General features: G+C 46.3%; 5 protein-coding genes across 5 annotated transcripts; 2 read left to right on the forward strand and 3 right to left on the reverse strand.

Moving 5' to 3' along the window:
• Nucleotides 1-2,055: 2,055 nt before the first annotated feature.
• F4817DRAFT_179081 (NAD(P)-binding protein) lies at nucleotides 2,056-3,929 on the reverse strand. The gene is made up of 3 exons (XM_049298326.1): nucleotides 3,611-3,929; nucleotides 2,963-3,538; nucleotides 2,056-2,850 (listed from the first exon to the last, which is right to left on the reverse strand). The coding sequence occupies exons 1-3, from the start codon at nucleotides 3,702-3,704 to the stop codon at nucleotides 2,651-2,653; spliced, it is 870 nt and encodes a 289-aa protein (XP_049162951.1). The 5' UTR covers nucleotides 3,705-3,929; the 3' UTR covers nucleotides 2,056-2,650.
• Nucleotides 3,930-4,079: 150 nt separating this feature from the next.
• On the forward strand, nucleotides 4,080-5,787 carry F4817DRAFT_325481 (Bud-site selection protein). The gene is made up of 2 exons (XM_049301773.1): nucleotides 4,080-4,317; nucleotides 4,387-5,787. The coding sequence occupies exons 1-2, from the start codon at nucleotides 4,129-4,131 to the stop codon at nucleotides 5,704-5,706; spliced, it is 1,509 nt and encodes a 502-aa protein (XP_049162952.1). The 5' UTR covers nucleotides 4,080-4,128; the 3' UTR covers nucleotides 5,707-5,787.
• Nucleotides 5,788-6,681: 894 nt separating this feature from the next.
• Nucleotides 6,682-9,208, reverse strand: F4817DRAFT_366764 (uncharacterized protein; the record flags this gene model as incomplete). Its single annotated transcript, XM_049307023.1, has 3 exons — nucleotides 6,682-8,709; nucleotides 8,767-8,999; nucleotides 9,049-9,208. The coding sequence occupies 3 exons, from the start codon at nucleotides 9,206-9,208 to the stop codon at nucleotides 6,682-6,684; spliced, it is 2,421 nt and encodes an 806-aa protein (XP_049162953.1).
• A 1,630-nt stretch (nucleotides 9,209-10,838) lies between these two features.
• F4817DRAFT_312050 (mitochondrial 2-oxodicarboxylate carrier 1) lies at nucleotides 10,839-12,090 on the reverse strand (the record flags this gene model as incomplete). Its single annotated transcript, XM_049300081.1, has 6 exons — nucleotides 10,839-10,862; nucleotides 10,925-11,600; nucleotides 11,651-11,734; nucleotides 11,779-11,818; nucleotides 11,955-11,981; nucleotides 12,045-12,090. 6 exons carry the CDS (start codon nucleotides 12,088-12,090, stop codon nucleotides 10,839-10,841), a joined length of 897 nt encoding a protein of 298 aa, XP_049162954.1.
• Nucleotides 12,091-13,399: 1,309 nt separating this feature from the next.
• F4817DRAFT_325491 (uncharacterized protein) lies at nucleotides 13,400-19,334 on the forward strand. Its single transcript, XM_049301774.1, has 4 exons — nucleotides 13,400-14,657; nucleotides 14,716-17,144; nucleotides 17,194-17,311; nucleotides 17,496-19,334. Exons 1-4 carry the CDS (start codon nucleotides 14,011-14,013, stop codon nucleotides 19,030-19,032), a joined length of 4,731 nt encoding a protein of 1,576 aa, XP_049162955.1. The 5' UTR covers nucleotides 13,400-14,010; the 3' UTR covers nucleotides 19,033-19,334.
• The last annotated feature ends 277 nt before the right edge of the window (nucleotides 19,335-19,611 follow it).

A 19,611-nucleotide genomic window follows, 5' to 3' on the forward strand; every position in this document is an offset into this window, starting at 1 on the left:
AAAGAATCCCGAGGCGAGTGCGAGATGAAAAGTAGGTACCTTTGAACTTCTTTCCTCGATTATCTCGAGCTTATTGGTGATTATGGTCGAATCCCCTCTATACGGTATTATGTATACCTACCGCGTATAGTTTATGGTGGTTAGGGCACTACCGAGGGGGATCGAGTGCGGAGTTGACGCATACAATTCATCATGCCGACATCAAACTGGAAACAAGGTCATGCTGTGCAATCGCTCCCGTTACAGTTGTAGTTCTAGTGCTTCTGATATCAAGTACTCTTCTCTTTACCTATCACATATTCTAGTTATACCACTTACATAGTACACTATTTTCCTACCTGACGCGACATCGGGTAGATTAGGTATTTATATTTAAATACTAACGTCTAACTTTAGTAACTAGCACTATATTCCGACTAGTTCCGATGTAATTAATACATGTGGTCGTTCGGAAGTCTATGGATATACTACTTATTGTAATATACCTAAGCTACAAGCAACGGTAGAAGCAATGTCGTCATCCTTACGAAGTATTCTCGTCGTTGGACCATAGTCAAGGCCTATAATTAGGTACTCTACTTAGGTAAACGTCAAAAGTGGCACCCTACGTAAGCTTGGACTTGGGTATGGATCTCGGCATTGCATGGTTGAGATCTGCGCTATCGTTCCCATTCAACCGGAATTGTTGTAGGCTGGGACTGATGTCAAAGTTGCGGAAGTCCGTGTGGAAAAAGATAAAAGGGTCTTGGGTGGTTGGGCAGAGTTCGCTCGGCTCCAAGTGCTTGTAGGCTCAGGAAATCTTCAGAAAGGTCACAAAGTAGCTGCGAAAGCAAAAAATCGTCATCCTTTCTCGATTTTGACATCTGAACCTTTGTCCTTCTCGAGTGCCGTGATATCCTCGTCTCTTGTCCCGAGAGTTGGCGGATTGCGGGGTAAAGTCCCTATGCACATGCACCGTACCAGGCGTGATACCTAGGTATTTTAGCGTGTGGGTCCACGTATGTAGACAGCTGTTTATCGATAAGCACGTGCTAATCTTTTACTTGAAAAATCTAACAAGTTTATATTGCCTTTAATGTCCTCTAAAATAATTAGCAAATGTTGTATAAGCTGGAGGGCATTGTTACTAAAAGTTGTTTTAAATTTATATATTTCTTATAGTGGTTATCCGAAGAGAAATGTATATTTTGGTAGAATACTGGAAAGGGATAGCTTTAATAAAGATATTACACAAGTGACGTCAAGTTGCTGGGGTTTCCATCGCCTTAAAAATTAGTAGAATCTGATAGGTACAAACATGCAAGCAAGGACAGGGCAGGTATTCTCCTAAAAAGGACAGCTGCATCTTCGTCCTCCAATCTAGAACTCCAACCTAGAACTCCAACTTCGTTTCGTGTTGTTACTCTCGCTAGAAGCCAAGCTTATGTGAGCTCCTCTCATAGCAAAGAACATCTGCAAGTCTAACAGGTACATGTGCGATCACGGGACGGAATAACAGTTTCGGCTCCAATTGCTTCCATGGTTTCATCCATATCTCCAATATAGCTACCTGGCTTGCCTTGTTTGGGGTAAATATAGGTGCTTAACCCGGCTGTGAGAAATGGCTTGCCTATTATTATTCTTGTTAGAAGGGAATCGAAGTCGACGGATTTCTTAATTGTGTATCATATGCGCAATCTCTTAGGATAATACAGTATGTTTACATCTAATCTTACACGGATACTACTAGGTAATCAACCGTACCCGGAGAATGCGAGGAGTTAGACAACCGGCGAATAGGTGAAAGGCACCTAATATATAGGGGGTTCTTTTATGGCCGTCCACACGCGTTCTACTGAGATAATACTTTTCATAGCGTCGCCTATTTCTCTATATGGGAATACCCATGATTGGTCCAAAGCCGCGAGGTCAAGAGGTCAGGGTTCTTCACGTCTGTCCTACCTTACCAGTATGTAGCACGTCCTTAAATTATCCGACAGGGTCTAATAATGCCCCGTATTATAAACAACCGCCGGGATAGAGTCATCATCAACTCATCTGTCTAGACACACTCCACCTGTATCTTTTATATTGAATTAATAAGGATTTATAAACAATTGCTATTATGATGAATAAGTACTTAGGTACGCCGACGGCTATTCCTAGCTAGTACTTCCATTAATATACTATTACGTTACGGCCTTCGTCACAGGGATCATGTTAACGGCGGCCCTGACATAAGTCTTATTCATCTACCATGATGCAGCGGGCCGGCTTCAGTGGACTAGGTAGGAAGAGCTCCCGGGATCAAGAAATAGACTACCGACGATTTCATATTCTTTGCAGGGCCACAATTGGTCGGTTACCTATTGTCGATAACTAGCCTGAGGTGACTGACCTCGGGTATTGCTTTATAAAAACCCGGTCTTCGGCTCGGATGACCGGGCCAACGCGACGACAATTGCCGGGACTTTCCGCCCCTATCTAATATCTGCCTCCACTCCCTTCAAAAGGGGGCGGCACACATATATGTTTTCCCTTTAGCTAATTTATCATGACCCTGCTGGAAGTGCGCTTGATGACTAGCAAGGCGTGGGGCTTGACTATGCGGGAAACAAGCCCCTGCTTATGATACTTGGCTATCATTCTCGGCCGCGATTTTCGCTTGGGCCTAGAAAGTCGAGGGGAACGTAGTCAACCTTCCTCCATCGGTCACAATGACGGTGCCGTTGCAGTAGGCACCTGCCCTGGAGGCGAGATAGAGGATAGCGCCCGCCATATCCTTCTCATCTCCGGCACGCTCGAGAGGCACCATATCTTTCCCGATTCCTCCTTTTTCTATAATAGGGGCCGACATCTCGCTCGGGTAGACTATGTACCTGTTAGCATGATAAAAGCGACCTATTCTACTTTTCTTCGTCCCGGGACTTATTTGTCCTCTGCAGGGAGTAAAAGCCGAGGTTGAATGGCTTGAATCACTTACGGCCGGGGCATATGACGTTGGCTCTAATATTCCACTGTGGTAGTGCCACACTCAACTGTTTAATAAGGTGTATGCAGGCGGCTTTGCTCTGCCCATAAGCGAATCCTCCCGTGTTTATCTTGTTGAAGCCGCCGATGCTGCTTACGGCGACAACCTGGCTTTTCTGCTCCACGTTGCCCTTCTGGTTGCCAGCATCTAAGAGCTTCAGAAATGATATGGTCGTATACCATACAGCGCTGGTGTTGACGGCGAACGTGTTAGTGTAATCCTGGATGGGTATGGACAAATTGGCCTCGATGAACTCATCCAGAGTGGTCTCGGGCCTGGGCCGGTTCCCGTAAGGCCCACCGATGCCCGAGTTGCAGACTAGTAGGTTGATGAAGCCGGCGTCCTGCTGTATTTGAGTGACCGCTGACTGTAAGGACTCTTTGGACGTCACATCGCAGGTAATCGGAATTACATTGCCGGTGCCGATCTGCTCTGCGGCCTGCTGCAGGACTTGCAGACGTCGCCCTATGATGTATACCTTAGAAGCGCCATTGGTGGCTAGGGCTTTAGTTATCATGAGCCCAATTCCTGAGATAGGTTTGTCAGTAAAAGGTTCATATGTACGTAGTATATAAGCTTAACCTAGGCCTTGTCACATACCTGTACCGCCGCCTGTAACAACCGCAACAACACCTTTGGCGTTGAACAAGCTTTCTGCGCCAAGCGTGGCTGGCGTTGACTGTGAAGTCGTCATTTCTACCGATTCTAAGATACTGTCAAGAATGTAGGTAGTGGTTAAGGTGAAGAATATCTAATTTTTATATCTTGTAGATGGGCTCTTCAGTTGCTGAATGCACACTTGACTCACACGGATTGATGTCTCAGGGTTTATATACAGAACCAATTACTCCAGCCGATCTTGATTATATGTAAGACAGCAACCCTAGGTACCTAGATAAAGATAGTGTATGTAATCCATAGACCTCGTCGAGATAGTGGATCTTGAAATTTTAGCGTAAAAGCTAAATTTTTGATTGATAGGTACATATAAACTGTTAGAAGGATATTTCAAATATAACGTGGTATCTACATAACGGGTGCTACATCTTTAAAAATTTCGAGCTTTACAGTTTCTCAGATTTTCTGTAGTCAAGCGCAATATTCACATACCGCCCGACATGCCAAAGCGGAAACGAAATCACGAGCCCAGCCTCGAAGAGAAGCTGTCGCAATGGCACAAGGAACTAGCGCGCGGCATGAAAACCGCCAAGGGCTTCGAGCGCCAACGATTAAGCAAGCGCATTCGCGAAGCTCAGAACGACCCGGACAAGACGGCGAGGTTTGAGAGAGAGATCGCCGTATTAAAGGTATGGATGAAAGAATGAGGAATGTTGCTATTAGAGATGACCTTGTATTGACATATAACCCACCATCAGAGTCTCGATCTCCAACAAGCCGCGCACGCGCACCTATGCTCGTCGCTTCTCAAAATCAAGGGCGTGGCCGAGTCCCCAAAGATACCCGCCGATATTATCAAGCCCATTCCGAAGCCCGAGGGGCTGTCCGATGAAGAGAAGGCTGCGTTACATAATGTGACGAGTGCGCTCTGCAATCGCAAGCAGATTCGCGACGTCATTGAGGAGGCTATCATGGGCACGTGCATTGCGCTGAGGGTACCTATGCCGGAGAAATTGAAGAAAGGGAAGGGTAAGAAGGAGAAGAAAGATTCAAGTAAAGAGGAGTCGGCCGACGACAGAGATACTACGAAGCTAGCAGCGATTAAAAATACATATAAAGAGAAAGACGAAGACGAAGAGAAGTCCGATACTGAAGAGAATGGACCGGGGTTAGTGCTTTTAAAGAGGAAGCAGGATAAGGCCGAGGATGATGAGGAGGAACTCGGTAGCGAAGATGACGATGAAGCTGAGGATGACCAACCATTCGAAGGCTTCTCTGACAGCGATGCCGAGGAACGAGCCTGGTCGCGGTATGATGACTTCGTGGCAGGCTCATCTAGCGACGAGAACGAATCAGAAGACGACGGGAGTGGGGACGGTGAACTCGTCGCAGACAGCAGAACGAGATCGCTCCGAAAAACGACGGCCGATGACATTTCTATATCATCAGTCGGATCATCCGAATCAGACCAAGAAGAAGAGGAAGAAGATCTGGAAGATGCAGACAGCCAAATTTCTGCATCCGCATCCGCATCCCCACCCCCTAAAAGGGCTAAAGTCGCAAAGACAGCCGCGATAATAGCTGGTAACTCAGCATTCCTACCTTCATTGATGGGCGGCTACATATCAGGCTCCGAATCAGAAGCCTCCGACCTCGATCTCGCCCCCGCGCGCAAGAACCGGCGGGGCCAACGAGCGCGTCAAGCCATATGGGAGAAGAAGTACAAGGAGAAAGCGAAGCACGTCCAGAAGCAGCAGGAAGCCAAGGCGGGCAGAGATCAGGGATGGGACATGAGGCGAGGCGCCGTAGGGGACGAGGAGGGGTCCAATACGCCCTGGAAGAAAGGCATCCGGAACCCCTTCGATAACAAGCACATCCACCCCGAGCGCCAGCAGCAGCTCCAAGGTGGCCGCGAACAAACCAGTGGGAGAAGCTTCGTGGAGGACAACCCGAAACCAAAAGCAATACCTAAGAGGGATGATACGGGCCTCTTGCACCCAAGTTGGGCCGCGGCCAAGAAGGCCAAGGAGGAAGGTCAAAAGATCGCATTTCAAGGGCGTAAGGTTGTGTTTGATTAAGTTCTTCAATAGATACCATATTAGTAGGCTACGAAAACTACAGAGAGAATCAAAATCCATTGTGGGAAATCATTGATTAGGTATATATACTTGGACTACTCTGAATATGTGCAACCGCGCCAGCAAAAAGGTCCGCGTAAGTGTCCTCCTCGTGGCTCTTCAACTTCAACCTAGCGCATTACTCGTCATGCACGGCTTCTCGAATCATTCTAGTCCTAGCAAGCCTCAAACTAGCTCACGTATATTTACGGCGTCAACGATGACAACGAAGCCGTTTGTATCGTAATGTATGTTCGGAAGTCCACCAACCCTGATTCCCTCGTGACAGCAAGAAAAGTCCTCCCGGTCCAGTAACGTATTGAATGAGCCTTATAAGGTAGGTAGGCAGGTAGTATGAAGATGCACTGATACAGTGCTGTGATTTGAGAATACGCCCCTTAGATTGCACATGTGCGGTAGATTTCTAGGTACCTAAGTTTCGCGGATGATAAGTATCTGAAACTGGGTATAAGTTTTGGTGGCTCGTAGGCTGACCTAGGTAGGTAGAGACGAAGTATGAGAACTCAAGTAGATTCGAGACTAAGTGCCGGCTACTATGCTGGAATAATCTGGAAAATATCTAGAAACGGGTTGTTGACCTTGAGCACCAAGGTGCCTAGTTGTTTGGTCTGATACTGGTGAAGCTGGAGAGTCGAAAGGGAAAATATTCGATAATCCCGAACGCTCCAATAGAACTTTGGACCGGAGAACCGAAGTGAAGAAACGACTAGTAGTAGAAAGTAGTGGAAGATAGGAGGCTGGGTTAAATCAGAACCATGACTTCATAGTTGAGATTATAGATAGTTAGAATGAAGATGGAAAGAGAAGAATCCAGGTATGTCTTATCTCAAGAGCGAAGCAACTGCTTCACTTCTAGGAGTTTATGCCGAGTATAGTCGGTAAAATGTAAAGGAATATGTGCCGCATTGGCATTTCTCACTCTAATCTACGGCGTTTTGCCGCTTGTCCCTCGTCATGAGAGTAAGCTTCACCTTCGCTCGATTGTCTGGATGAAGAATTGGCGCTAGAGGCACCGCTGGGAACATTATAGGGGTAGATATCAGATTCATCATCGCTATCTGGGGGTGTCTCTTCCCTAGCGTATGGGTCATCAAGCATGTCATCGTCGGGCTCTGATTTCATAGCATTGGTGTCTGGCTCGGAACGAACAAAAAGTGACTCTTCATCTTCATCATCAGTCTGGTCTCTAGCTAGATCTATCACCTCATAATTTGCCTGCTCGGTAGGATCGTCAATCTCCATTGGGTCTGCCGGAGGACTACCCGAGCCTGAGCCGGAGCGAACAAATAGGCCGCTGGAACTGCCGTCATCATCATCATTATATATTATATCTCCTTCGTTCCCATTTTCGTCGCCTTGTGTCTGGTTATTAAGCTGTTGAGAGGCCCCAACTAATGAGATAGTGGTAGCATTTTGCGATACGTCCGGTACACCAGAGCCACCGACGTCATCATCGTCATCGTCGCTATCAGGTTCGGTATCGCTGTTAGGATTAGAATCTAACCCTATTATTTCTGGAACTGGCGCGTTGGGGGTGTTTCGGAGATTAGGGACATGTCTGTCTGGAGAATCATCATTATCATCCGAGTCGCTGATACTAGTGCCATCCCATGAAGCAGTATCACTAAATGCGCCGTTGGCTGATCCAGTCGTTTCGGAACCACCTGCCGGACCTAGGATGTGAGTCTCGTCGTAAAACGTCTTAACAATAAGCATATCTTCTTCCGACGGGATAAAATCTTCTAAACACGTTAGCGGTGTTAGATTCTCTAGGTGGCTCTTGAGGGCAAGATCATCTTGCTTCGGCAAAGTTACGACAGTGCTTAGGTCTTTTAGAAACGACCAATCCCGAATCGATTGGCGGTGATCAAGACCATTACTCTCTTTGAAGCGGATCCAATCCATAGCTCGTAGTTGATAGAGATAATCGATGCCTTGAACTGTCCGCATTGATCGAAACTTCCGGTAATTCGGGTGTCTAAGAGTACGGCGAACCATAGTCTCGAAAGGATCAAATCCTTTGTCCAAATCTTGACTACCATCAGATTGGTTGTCGTCAGACTCGTCTCCATCCGATTGATATCCATCGGACTGGTCCTCGATAAGCCGACCTCCATCGTTGCCGACTTGTTGACGATTCTTCTTCTGTATTTCATATTTCCGTCTTGTCCGGCTTTTTTCACATTCTGCTATGTGAACAACTAGTGTGCGAAGGCGTCTCGTTTTGGTAAACCACTTGAGACCAAGTGTGCGTTGTGAGACTCGAGTCTCGTGTCTAGGCATCAGGGCTCCATGCCACATTAGCTCGACGTTCACCAACCGCTGGACACGCGCGGGGCCAATTCCATTGCAGAATCGATGCCATTCGCCGAGCGAGTTGAACGCGAAGGTATTCGCTCCGTAGAAGGCATGGACGCCGATGAAGTACCAGCGCTTGCAGACCAGTAAAGGTTTGAGCACGTCATTTGGTTTGCGAGCTAGAATTATTTGACACGGCGAACTGCCAAAATGGAATCTAGTTGGTAGTTGACTTTCTCCTTTGACATCCTTATCGGGGAAACCAACGGGTGGATTTGAAGGGTCCAACCGAGAGAGGCAGTGGATAAGAGTACCCTTGACAAACAGTTGCCTGAATATCTTCACCTGAATCTCCAAGGGAAGCTCTTGAAATGGGAAGTAAGATATAGGAGGAGTCTCCGGTTCAGCCATATCGCTTTCATCATGTGCTCGTTCCAGTGCCAGAAGCCGCGCGCGCCTTTCTTTTAATACCAGTCTCTCTTCTATCGCGTGCCTCTCTCTTGAAATCTCCTCCTGCTGAAGTGAAAAGTCAGGATGGAATATGCTTAGTTTCTGCGACATATTTTCCTGTTTGCAACATTCGCGATAGACCGTGCTATAACATACTTCGCCCTCAAAGTATGCTCTTAGTAGATGGCTCCATGGCTATATATGAGTGTGAGTATGGTCCTTTATGAAGAAGAGATCAACGGAGGTACTTACCACACGAGGCTCACTAATCCCGGCAAGAAGATTCTCCAATTTTTGGATTTTTCGGTCTTTCTTTTCGATTTCTCGCTTCTTTTTACAAATATCACCCTTCAGCATGTCGATGAGTCTCTGTTGACGATCGTATGACTCTTTGAGCTTGTCGTAGTTACGACCATAACGGACTTCGTCAAAGTCTGATTCACTTATGTCATCAAGAATGCTTGGATTGACCGATCTATCCTCATCTGTAAATATTAGCTTTACGCTATTTCAAGTAATAGGACGAGCTTTTACCGTCGTCATCTTCCATTTGCCCATTATTATTGCTATTCTCTGCAGTTTGGTCTTCGGCAGCATCTGAGGATGCACGTTCATTGGCAGAATCATCCGATTCTTCCCTCAATTCACGCTCATGGTCATCATTCTCGGCACTATCGCTGCGTGCGGAAGACATATTGATGTATGTCACTTGAGAAATATGAATTGTGTGGAGGAGTGAAATAGACAATATTTCAGTAGAGTTGAATGGAGTATCACGGGAATGCAAGGGCGCTTATAAATATATTTCACGTTCCTAGGATTCAAGAACTCTAGGCCTAGTTAATAGTCAGTAGCAGGTCCTTCACATCAGTTCGGTTATCACGAGAGAAGGCGCTGGAATTGCACGAGGTGGCAGGTGAGACTAACAAAATAGTTGGGCTTGAAACGGGAATCACGATGGGGAATAATGCTTCACTGTAGTAGAGGGTTTTAATACTCAAGTCACTATTGCATGAGGAAGATGATGAGCGGTAGATGTTGGGATTAGGACGATTAGACGAGTAGCCTTGGATACGTTAAACGTGCAAAGAGGGGAACTGGCACTTTCAAGGGAAAGAACCTGCCAACACCGACGTGTGGAAGGAATGGGTTTTGGGATGTGTAAGATGCTACTTAGCCGGCTATGGCTCGCAGAATTGGGTAAGAGTGCTTGGTGATGGGGGTGAGGTAAATGCGTAAGATGAAGGTATATGTAGGGAGATAGAGAATATAAAGGGAAATTTAAAGCAAGGAGCTTACCAAATTGGTCAAGAACGATGCTAGAGTAGGCTAGATGTGATCTCTTACCACTTGTGAAGATGTGAAGACGATGCAAACAACCTAGTGCCAGGGTTAGGAGCGTATTCAATCACGAGTAGATGAGTGGCGCAAGGGTCAATGTAGATGTAAGAAGGGAGAAATAAAAACTTGAAACTCAGATATCGAGTAAAGGTAACGGATATGGCTTGGTAGAAGATAGAAGCAGGTAGGTTGTGTGTGTGTGTGTGTGTGTGTGTGTGTGTGTGGGATGAGGGAGTATTCGAAGTTTATGAGGGAAGAAAACTCGAAAGATGTATACTCAAGTTAAAAGGCTGGTTGTGGATGTAAGAAGAGAAGCAACGGGGGTATATGGTGGAGACAATGCTGTTTAATATGTGTTATAGAAAGAACGTACCTGACGACTAGAACTGCCCTTCCTTAGGTAGATCTGCGGGAAGGTAAAGTATCCGGGTTGAAAGGGAAAGGGTAGAAGTCAAACTCGAAAAAGAATAATTTAATTACTCGGAAATGATATGGAGATCGAACTCTGAGTTGCAAAGTTCAAGAAAGGTAATTGTTGTGGGAGGAGACGATCTAGACCTCTCAGATATTGACCTAGATATGTTGTAGATGATGGGTTAGAAGGTAGGTCACCTTTTGGGGAATGGGAACAGGAAATTACAATATGTGTATATGGTAGTAATATGTAACTACCAATATAAGTCCGTTAGCCCCGTACCTCCCCGCGAGGCAGTAGCTTCTATCTCCTAATTGGGATTCAAAGCAGTGGCTGAGAAGCTATTCAGGCAAGGGCAATCATAAATTCACGCGGATATGTCAAATTTTTTTTGACGTAGGAAAGTAAGGTCATGATCTATTGTTTGGGAAAGACGTGTGCTAGGTATCTTGTCTGCTATCTATAGACACATGCATTGCTGCCAATGTACAAGTCGCTAATCAAACAGAGAGGTGTCAATGCCTAACTATTCCTGATAGAGCATCGAGACTATTCCGCGGTTCTATGTTTATTTCATGGAGCGGAAGAAATCCTATTAACTTATTAGTGGCCAATCCAAATAACTTGATCAGGGAACGACACGATGAGACTTACCATAACGCTAGTGAAAACAACTAGAAGGATACCTCCTCCTGGTCCGAGTCTTAGGACTTTGGGTAGGAAACCCTTGTATAGGGCACCAAAGCCCTCCTCCTTCATCACAGTAGCGCAAGCACCCCAAGCCCAGTTATACTTCGGGGTCTGTCCGGCAACCTTGGGGCTGTTTTGGATACGGGACTTGACGACATCCATTGGCGTGTTGATTATCGTACCGACAGTACCACCAATTCCTCCGGAGATTAGACCATTGAGGATCTCACCCTTCTTGCTCTCGGCCTTGGGTAGAAGTTCTTGAACCTGGAAGATACACCCGAAGTAACCGGCGTTCCATAGTATGTGGCGCCACATGGTGCTCTCAAGACCATTGTACATAGCCAAAACACCCTCGTTCTTGATAGTCTTGGAGACAACATCGATCATGCCAGTATATTTACCCGCAGAAGCCTTGTCTTGTAGTCTGATCTTGACCAACTCGAAAGGTACAACGACGAAAGACTCGGTAGCACCGGCCGAGGCACCCGTTAAAATCGACAATGATTGGTTCATCTTCTCAGTACCGAAGGCTTTGCGGTAGAACTTGCCCCATTCATCGTTGGCAGCAAACTTGGTGGCACGCTTCGGAGCTTCCATCAGAATGGGGGCTGTGATACCTCTGTATAACCTCGAAAATCTGCACTTCGGATGAGTCTTCGAACTGTAAGTTTCGGGCGGTCACCATACCCTTCGTTGCGAACGATCTTCTGGAAGCAGTCTACCATACCATTGTACGAGTCTGCGCTAGTTCCCTTGCCGGTTTGGAGTTGCCTATTCTGTGGTAAGCCTCAGACATGCCAACTACAGGGTCTTACTGTCGCTCACACTCGGGTCTTGACAACATCCAGAGGGTACCTAGTCTATGTCAACGATACGCACGCGACAGACTCAAGCGGGGTATGGCATGGGGTATACATGGTCAGAATCTGAAAGAAAAGAGTGTGAGGTTAGCTCGCTGTTTATGCGCGGGGGCTTCGAGTCTATCTATTACTTGCCTCCGAGATGCCAGCAATGGCACCTAAGTTAAGTTGTTAGTTCATGTGGCATGATCATGGGTAGAAAGGCTTAGGATGCGACGGACCTGCGGCAAAGGTGTATACAAAGGGAAGTGGTTTATCCTGAGACATCTTGGGCGAATTTAACCTCCGAGATAGGGTGAGCGACTTGGGTGACGACTCAATTCAAGGTAGAAGAAGATGTGTGTTTTGGTAAATAATACATAGATGCGGGTACTGGCGGTTATTTGATCTGACAAGAAACGAATTTCGAATTATAATTTGCGATGGCGGCGCATACTTTACAACCCGCTAACCCGCTAACCCCAGAACGCCATATGCCCGTCGGATCGGCGTTATCAGTGAACCCCACTGTGAATAACCCTAAATCTAGAGGGACTTAGGTAATCTTTTTATCTATTAATATTACGTACCTGAGTGTTACTTCAACGCTTAAATATAAATATGCCTAATCACAAAAGCTGACATGATACTTGATTGTTTTAACAGTAGTCCTTTATCTTGAACGCCCGAAGCCGTGCAGCTGTAACAAGAGAACAAATTCAAAGCATGTTATAAGTTACTCGGTCAATGAGTTGTCTACTATGGAGATTGTAACTTTTGCACATTTCCTAGATATTTATCGAATAGTTAAAAAAATATGAACTAAGGGTTGAATGGGATATTTATCTACTTTAGGCAAATCAAAGATCTTACTATATGTTTAATAAATACTCTGTTTGTAATATCTAACCCTACAGTTGTCCCTGCACTTATCATACCATCAAAACTGAACAAGTTCGAGAACATACCTTAGGAGGTAGGTAGGAGGTAGGTATACAAATAATTATAGTGGACATATAAATATGGGAGATCTAATACTTTCAGGAATAAGGCTTACATAGTACCTGTAATGCCAAGTCGATTTCTCGGCATGGGTTCCTATTCGTAGCCCTATGGTCCGGCTGAGACTTGCCGCCATTACTTGTATGTTCATATGCCTAATGTAGTGAAGACCAGAGCTTACACTGGGGACTTCGTTGGGGGAGATATGCATGTGAACTCCACATCATCCAATAGCTTGCAGAAGCGTGAGCAATGACCAGCAGTTGGCTGACAATTGGTTTATAGACTCTACTTAGGTATGAATTTACCTACTAGTGGCTTTAAATATATTAAATGTTTAGAAAGGTGTGCGTGTAATGGGGATTGGTTAAAGTTTGTTTAAAACACTAGGCAATTGTTTAAAAAGCTCTAGGCTCACTTGTTTGAGCATTAGGTTTAACTAGGTGTTTAAGGTAGGTACGTACATAGGACTCGATGCCCTGAGGATTTACCATGCCCTGTCGGTTAGAGTTATGATTGGCCCAAAATAAGGTCTCCGATGACCCGGCTTTCTATGTATAGAGTGGTAGCGTCGCGGGGTTTGCGCACAAACCGCTGATAGGCAGGGTACCTCGTCCCCGTCCCAGGTAATGTTCCTATCTTCGTCTATGCACTTCGATTATCATCTTCCGTCATTTATGATCGTTTATGACACATATACACTCAACAAGACGCCATTTCCGTGATATATCATCTTGAACCAGCTACCGTAGGTGAATCTTCTATAAAGTGTACCATTTGCTGCATTAGGTATTCAAGTGGCAACCCCTTAACGAAGCAACGCGTTATCGATCCGATCGAATACCCTTGGCAGCTCCTGATAAGTACCTAACCTACAATTGAACCGATACGACTCATCTGCTACGCCCAAAGCGCAATATCTATTTCCACAACGTCTTGTCCCACCCAGTCGAAACCGAAATCGAAATCTAACGCTATTTCCGATTCGTCCCCTCGTAGTATCCCGCATCGGCCTCTTAAGTTAGAATCTGCGCATACGTCGCTATAGTCTCGAGTTCTGGGTGATCATTCGCAGCGGGATAACCCCCTCCAACACCTTGTCAATTCAAAGCGCTTCCAATCGCACCTTTAAATAGGCCGTGATCCCTCGAGACTCACAGCGAGGTGTAGTTTGAAGTGCTTTGAACGACACCTTATAATACACACATGAGTCATCTACTTTGGAAATATTACTGGGAAAATGACGTCGACAAATTCTGTCGGCTACTGGCTCCGGCCAGCTATTCCCAGAACCCATCCAAGACTTCGGGTCCGGGAGTAGGTAGTACTGGCGCATTCGGAAGTTCTCCACGAGGCACTACCAAGTCGCGCAAAGCATCCGGCCTTGGCGTTTCCGTAATCGCGCCTAAGAATGCCGGTAGCAATCTTGGAAAGGGTGATATTAATAGTCGTGACTACTCGGGTTTAACTATTCTACTCCGAGCCGTTTCGTCAACTTCTTCGAACGCCATCACCTTTGTTGAAGCCCTCCTCGACCATCCCGCGATCGATATCTACGTTCAGGACTACGAGAGCGGCTGGAATGCCCTACATAGAGCCCTATATAATGGAAATATTTCGATTGCGCGATTGCTACTTGATAAGGAACGTAAAGACTTAACATGTTCTCTTGGGGGGGTTACTACTACTAGGGTGGGACAGCTAATCAAGACGAAGGACCATGAAGGAAATAGTCCCTTTGACGTATACAACGCTAGTATTGCTTTGCGAACTTTGAAAGTCTCAGAAGAGCGCGCGAGCCTGGAAGATGATGGCTCGGATAGTGATGAGGGTTCGGCAGGCGAAGACGCCAGGTAGGAAGGATATAGGCTAATTAGGTCTGAAGCCGTGTTTTGCTAACAATTCCTATAGACATCATAGCAAATCCGCCGCTCTAGGTGAGGAAGTATTCACCTTCGGTAGCAATAATAACTTTTCCCTTGGCCTTGGCGATGAAGATGATCGGCAATTCCCAGAGCGCATCTATTTGAAACGCCCTGACCATTTAATCCAGCGCTTTTACGATCAGTACCTCGAGGAAATGAAGCACCAGCTGAACATAGAGGATTCAATATCTCGCGATTTGTCTCAGATCCCAATTTTAATTCAGAATCGCCCTTTGATGATTCAGGATGTAGTACTCTCTAAGCTACACAGTGCTGTCCTCACGACTGATCCCGTCTCTAATTTGTACATCTGCGGCATTGGGCGTGGTGGCCGTCTTGGCCTTGGCGACGAGAATACGAGGTTCAGTTTTATGCCTGTTCAGGGCGGCTTGTCCGACAAGAAGGTCGCTCAGATTTCATTAGGGCAAAATCATTCATTGGCCGTAACCAACACGGGAGAACTTTGGACTTGGGGGTCAAATACGTATTCACAGCTTGGGGTTCCTTTACCTGCGCCAGTGAAACCTGACGAGGAACCAATAAGCACAACGCCTCGACAAGTATTTGGTCCATTAAAGAAGGAAATCATACTTGGGGCAGCAGCTTCTGCTATTCATTCCGTAGCACATACGGGTTCGTCTTTGTTCTGCTGGGGAAAAAATGTTGGTCAACTTGCCTTGATGGATGCGGATTCCAGGTCTCTTGAGGTTCAGACGGTCCCTAGGAAAGTTGCCGCGACCCTCCTCTCGAGTCACTCTTCAATCGTCATGGTCTCGGCCATCGAGAAAGCGACATCTTGTCTTTTCGAGGACCATACCGTGTGTGTCTTCACGAGTTACGGCTACAACATGATCAAGTTCCCTACTTTTGATCCTTTCACGAGTTCGCCACTCCAACGCTCAGTACAACTCTCTATGTCCTCCCGCTATGATCCTGGCCGCCGCGAAATCCATCAAATCACATCAGGCGGGGATACCATAGCTGCGGTTACGGGCAATGGAGACCTCTTTACGATGGTAGTCAATCACAAGTACGATGGTAATCAGTCTGCTGCGTCCACGACTAATCCGTCGAAGATCAAGGACGCGGTGACGATACCACAATGCATTTGGAGCTCTAAAAAAGACCGTGTTAGATCTGTTAGTGTCGGAGAGAATGGTTCTGTTATAATCTCTACACAGTCTGGGGCGGTCTGGCATCGCATCAAGCGAACAAAAGCCAAAGACACTAAAGCACCTGCAACAGCAGACTCCAGGAAGCGCAAGGACTTCAAATTCCAGCGTGTTCCCTATATTACGGATATAGTTGCAGTTAGAAGCTCTGCTTTCGGTGCATACGCCGCGGTCCGGAAGGATTGTGATGTGACACGGGAGCAACTTGAGATTGATGAACCAACATTGTGGGAGGACATTGCCCCTCTATTTCCCCTGTCTGGATTTAGGGCTTTAAATTCCAAAGCGCGAGAGAATAAGGATACTTGGAAATTTCAGGACCCAGACGTGCTGAAAGGTCGAGTAGACTCGCTGGCATACGAGGTATTGACGTCAACTGACCTTGAAGATGATCTTCAAGTACATCTCAAGAATTGGCATTTCCACCACGATGGTCTTGGCATGGTCGTTCGTGCCGCTGCATTCCCCGATTTGGCAATTCCCGTACACTCTTGGCTGTTGTCGGCTAGAAGTCCGTTACTTCGGGCCGGTTTACAACAATTTAGAGAAACTGGAATTTCCGAGTTTTCAGATGTCCTAACTATCAGCGAACAAGACAACGTTGTGATTATAGAACTTACTGGCAGCGTCGATATAATCACACTGATGAATCTCATAGTTTATTTATATCGCGATAGAGTCATTCCTGCCTGGAACTTTACGCGGCAATCTAAACCCTTAGCATATAGATACCGCCAAATCCGCATAGAACTTATGAGACTGGCTACTGGACTTGGTATGACCGACTTAGAAGCTTCTGTTAGGATGCAGAGCTCACCGCCACGTTCTATGAATAAGGACTTTAAGAAAGCTATCGAGGATGCAGCATTTTTTGAAGATGGTGACGCCCTTTTGGAACTCGGTGGTGACGAGATCCTTGTCCATAGCGATCTGCTCTGCCAAAGGTGTCCGTGGTTCCAAGGTCTTTTCAAAGGTCGTTCTCGCGGCATGTGGCTAGAGAGTCGCCGCGCAGAACAGAAAGATGACGACTACATCAAAATCGACCTGAAGCATATGGACCCGGAGGTATTCCATTACGTACTTCAGCATCTATATGCCGATATTGGGGAAGAGCTATTCGATGATGTTGTCGCAGAGAACCTTGATGACTTCTCCGAATTAGTTATGGAGGTTATGGGCATTTCTAACGAACTCATGCTCGATCGTCTATCACAAATCTGCCAGAAAGTCATTGGTCGTTTTGGTAAGTACTGCTCCCCTTACCACTTCAAGGGAGATATTAATTTTAATAGTTAACACTCGGAATATTTCGAATCTACTAAATGCCATCAGTCCCTGTTCGGTTACTGAATTCAAGGATAAGGGATTGGAATATATCTGCCTCCAGATGGAGTCCATGCTTGAAAATCAGTAAGTAACCCTAGCAATTGAACCAATGTATCGAATTTGCCCAAAGACTTTGCTTTGAATATTCGACGACATCGCTCGTTATAGAGATTGTCTTCCATGGTATATATAGGTTGCTAGGTTGCGTTATTAGCTAGATCATTAAATTCGACATTGAAGATGAATTGTGATACTAACACATGGACAGTCTACTTGACGATCTCGACGAGGATCTTCTCTTAGAGCTAGATGAGGTCGTTAGGGATAATCAACTAGCCAGGTGTCCATTTGCGCGAAGTGGGAGAGCTGATTTGCTCCTCCACGAACGCAACCCTGAGCTAGCGCAAGACATTGACGAAGAGAGGCAGAGACGAGTGAAAGAGATGGCGTATAAGGTCATACAAAAAGAAGACGAGAAAAAGCTATCAACATCGTTGAAGTCTCGTATTGGGAGCTTGGATGAATCTACCGGTGTTTCTTCAATGGCAGACCGAAGTAGGAGAAAGTCGAAAGCAGTTCGAAACGAGCCTTTTACGCCTGAACTTCGACCAAGAGACTCTCATGCAGACCTCATCTTTGCTATGGACGAAGAGGGGTCGCCCAGCAGCATGACTCCTGTTTCTCCAAGTCCCCAACCGTTGCAATCCAGTGAGCAAAACGAATTGGACCAGTTATCAACGCTTCCTGGTCCTTGGAGGGATTCCAAAGGAAAATTTGTTGAAGATCACATTACACCAAACTCCACTGCACAAGTTTCGACATCAAGACCCAACCTATCCCCTGCAACGTTACAGAATGGTCCTACGAGGCGTATACCATCGGGAGGTAATCCATGGGGACCATCATCACTGCCAACTTCACGGTTAGATCTGCGAGAGGTGTTAGCAGAGTCTCGACCAATCCAATCAGCGTTGTCTGCCGAATTAGCGGCTGAGAGAAGAGAGGCAAGTAGCAAAACCACTCCACAGAAGATGTCTCAAAAGGAGAGAAAAAGGCAATTACAACAGCAAGCGGAGTTGGCAGCCCGGCAAGAGTCACAATCTCAGCAATCGCCATCACCGTGGACGAAGGTTGGCGAAAAGAGTGACTCGCCCTGGCAAAAGACCCCGCTTGCCTCGAAGACGCCCCCGACAGACGTCCCGGAGCATTCGGCAGGTTTGTCGGCGGGTCCACCGAGACCAAAGCCACTTCTTGCTGCAGAGACATCGTCTAGCAAATCCATACCACGGCGGACAGCATCTCCAGATACTAGGTTTCCCGGTCAAAGATCCAACAGTGCGACACAGGTACCCATGCCTGCTACTCAATCTAAATCCCAGCAACTCACTCCGCACTCGAAGTCTTATATCAAGCGAGCACCTAAACCGGAGCAGGAAATGGGTCTCGGCCTTGCCGATATCATTGGAGAACAGCGGCGCGAACAGGAAAGTGTACGCGAAGCAGTCGCCAAACGTAGCCTCCAGGAGATTCAACAAGAGCAGGCGTTCCAGGAGTGGTGGGATCAGGAGAGCCGGCGGATGCAAGAAGAAGAAGCAAGACGAGCTGCACGCGAAGAAGGTAAAGAAAGGAAGAAGGAGCAAAATAGCAGCCGAAAAAGCAACCGTAACAATAAGCCAAAGGGGGGTAACAGTAATCGAACCAATAATAGTGGAGGCGGTAATAATGCCGCTACTAAAGCTACAGAGGCAGGACCTAGCTCTAGCTCCAGAGGGCGAGGACGCGGAAATAGAGGAAAGGCGACGTGATAGACCGTGGCGCATCGGATCAACTCGGAGTCAGAAGGCCACATATATACGGAGTTCGGTAATAGGTTGTAACGCATATCCTAAGTTGGTTTGAGCAAATGAGTTGCTTTTTGTTAGCATTGTACATAAGGGAAAGCAAGAGTTTATGATCGTACCGTCATACAACTAGTATATACTTTACGCAATTCTGCTCATCACGGAGGCCACTCACTACGAAAAGCTGTGTGTAAAGCAGCTGTTGAAGACACCTCTCAAATCTAATAAAGATTTATATAAATCGATTCGGCACTTTGATGATACCCTAAGAGATATTTCAATTTTTCATCCGAACTCTTTCGGTAGAGGTATCAGTAGAGTCCTGTTTTAGACAATAGGTACTTACAAGACCCCCGAATACCTAATTCAGGGCTATACTAATATTCTACCAGTCAATGCTGATTCGTGTCGTTCCATCACGAGATGCAAGTTAGAGCTGTATTGAGATGATAAAGACGGCGTTTAGGGGAAGCTTACTACCAGCTAGTCAGTATCCGATAGGAGGTGCCTAATATAAAGGGCGCCTTAAGCCCTCAAGGTTAG

The sequence above is a fragment of the Daldinia loculata genome, assembly GCF_022478755.1.
Source record: "Daldinia loculata strain CBS 113971 unplaced genomic scaffold F4817scaffold_4, whole genome shotgun sequence".
Taxonomy (NCBI): Eukaryota; Fungi; Ascomycota; class Sordariomycetes; order Xylariales; family Hypoxylaceae; genus Daldinia; species Daldinia loculata.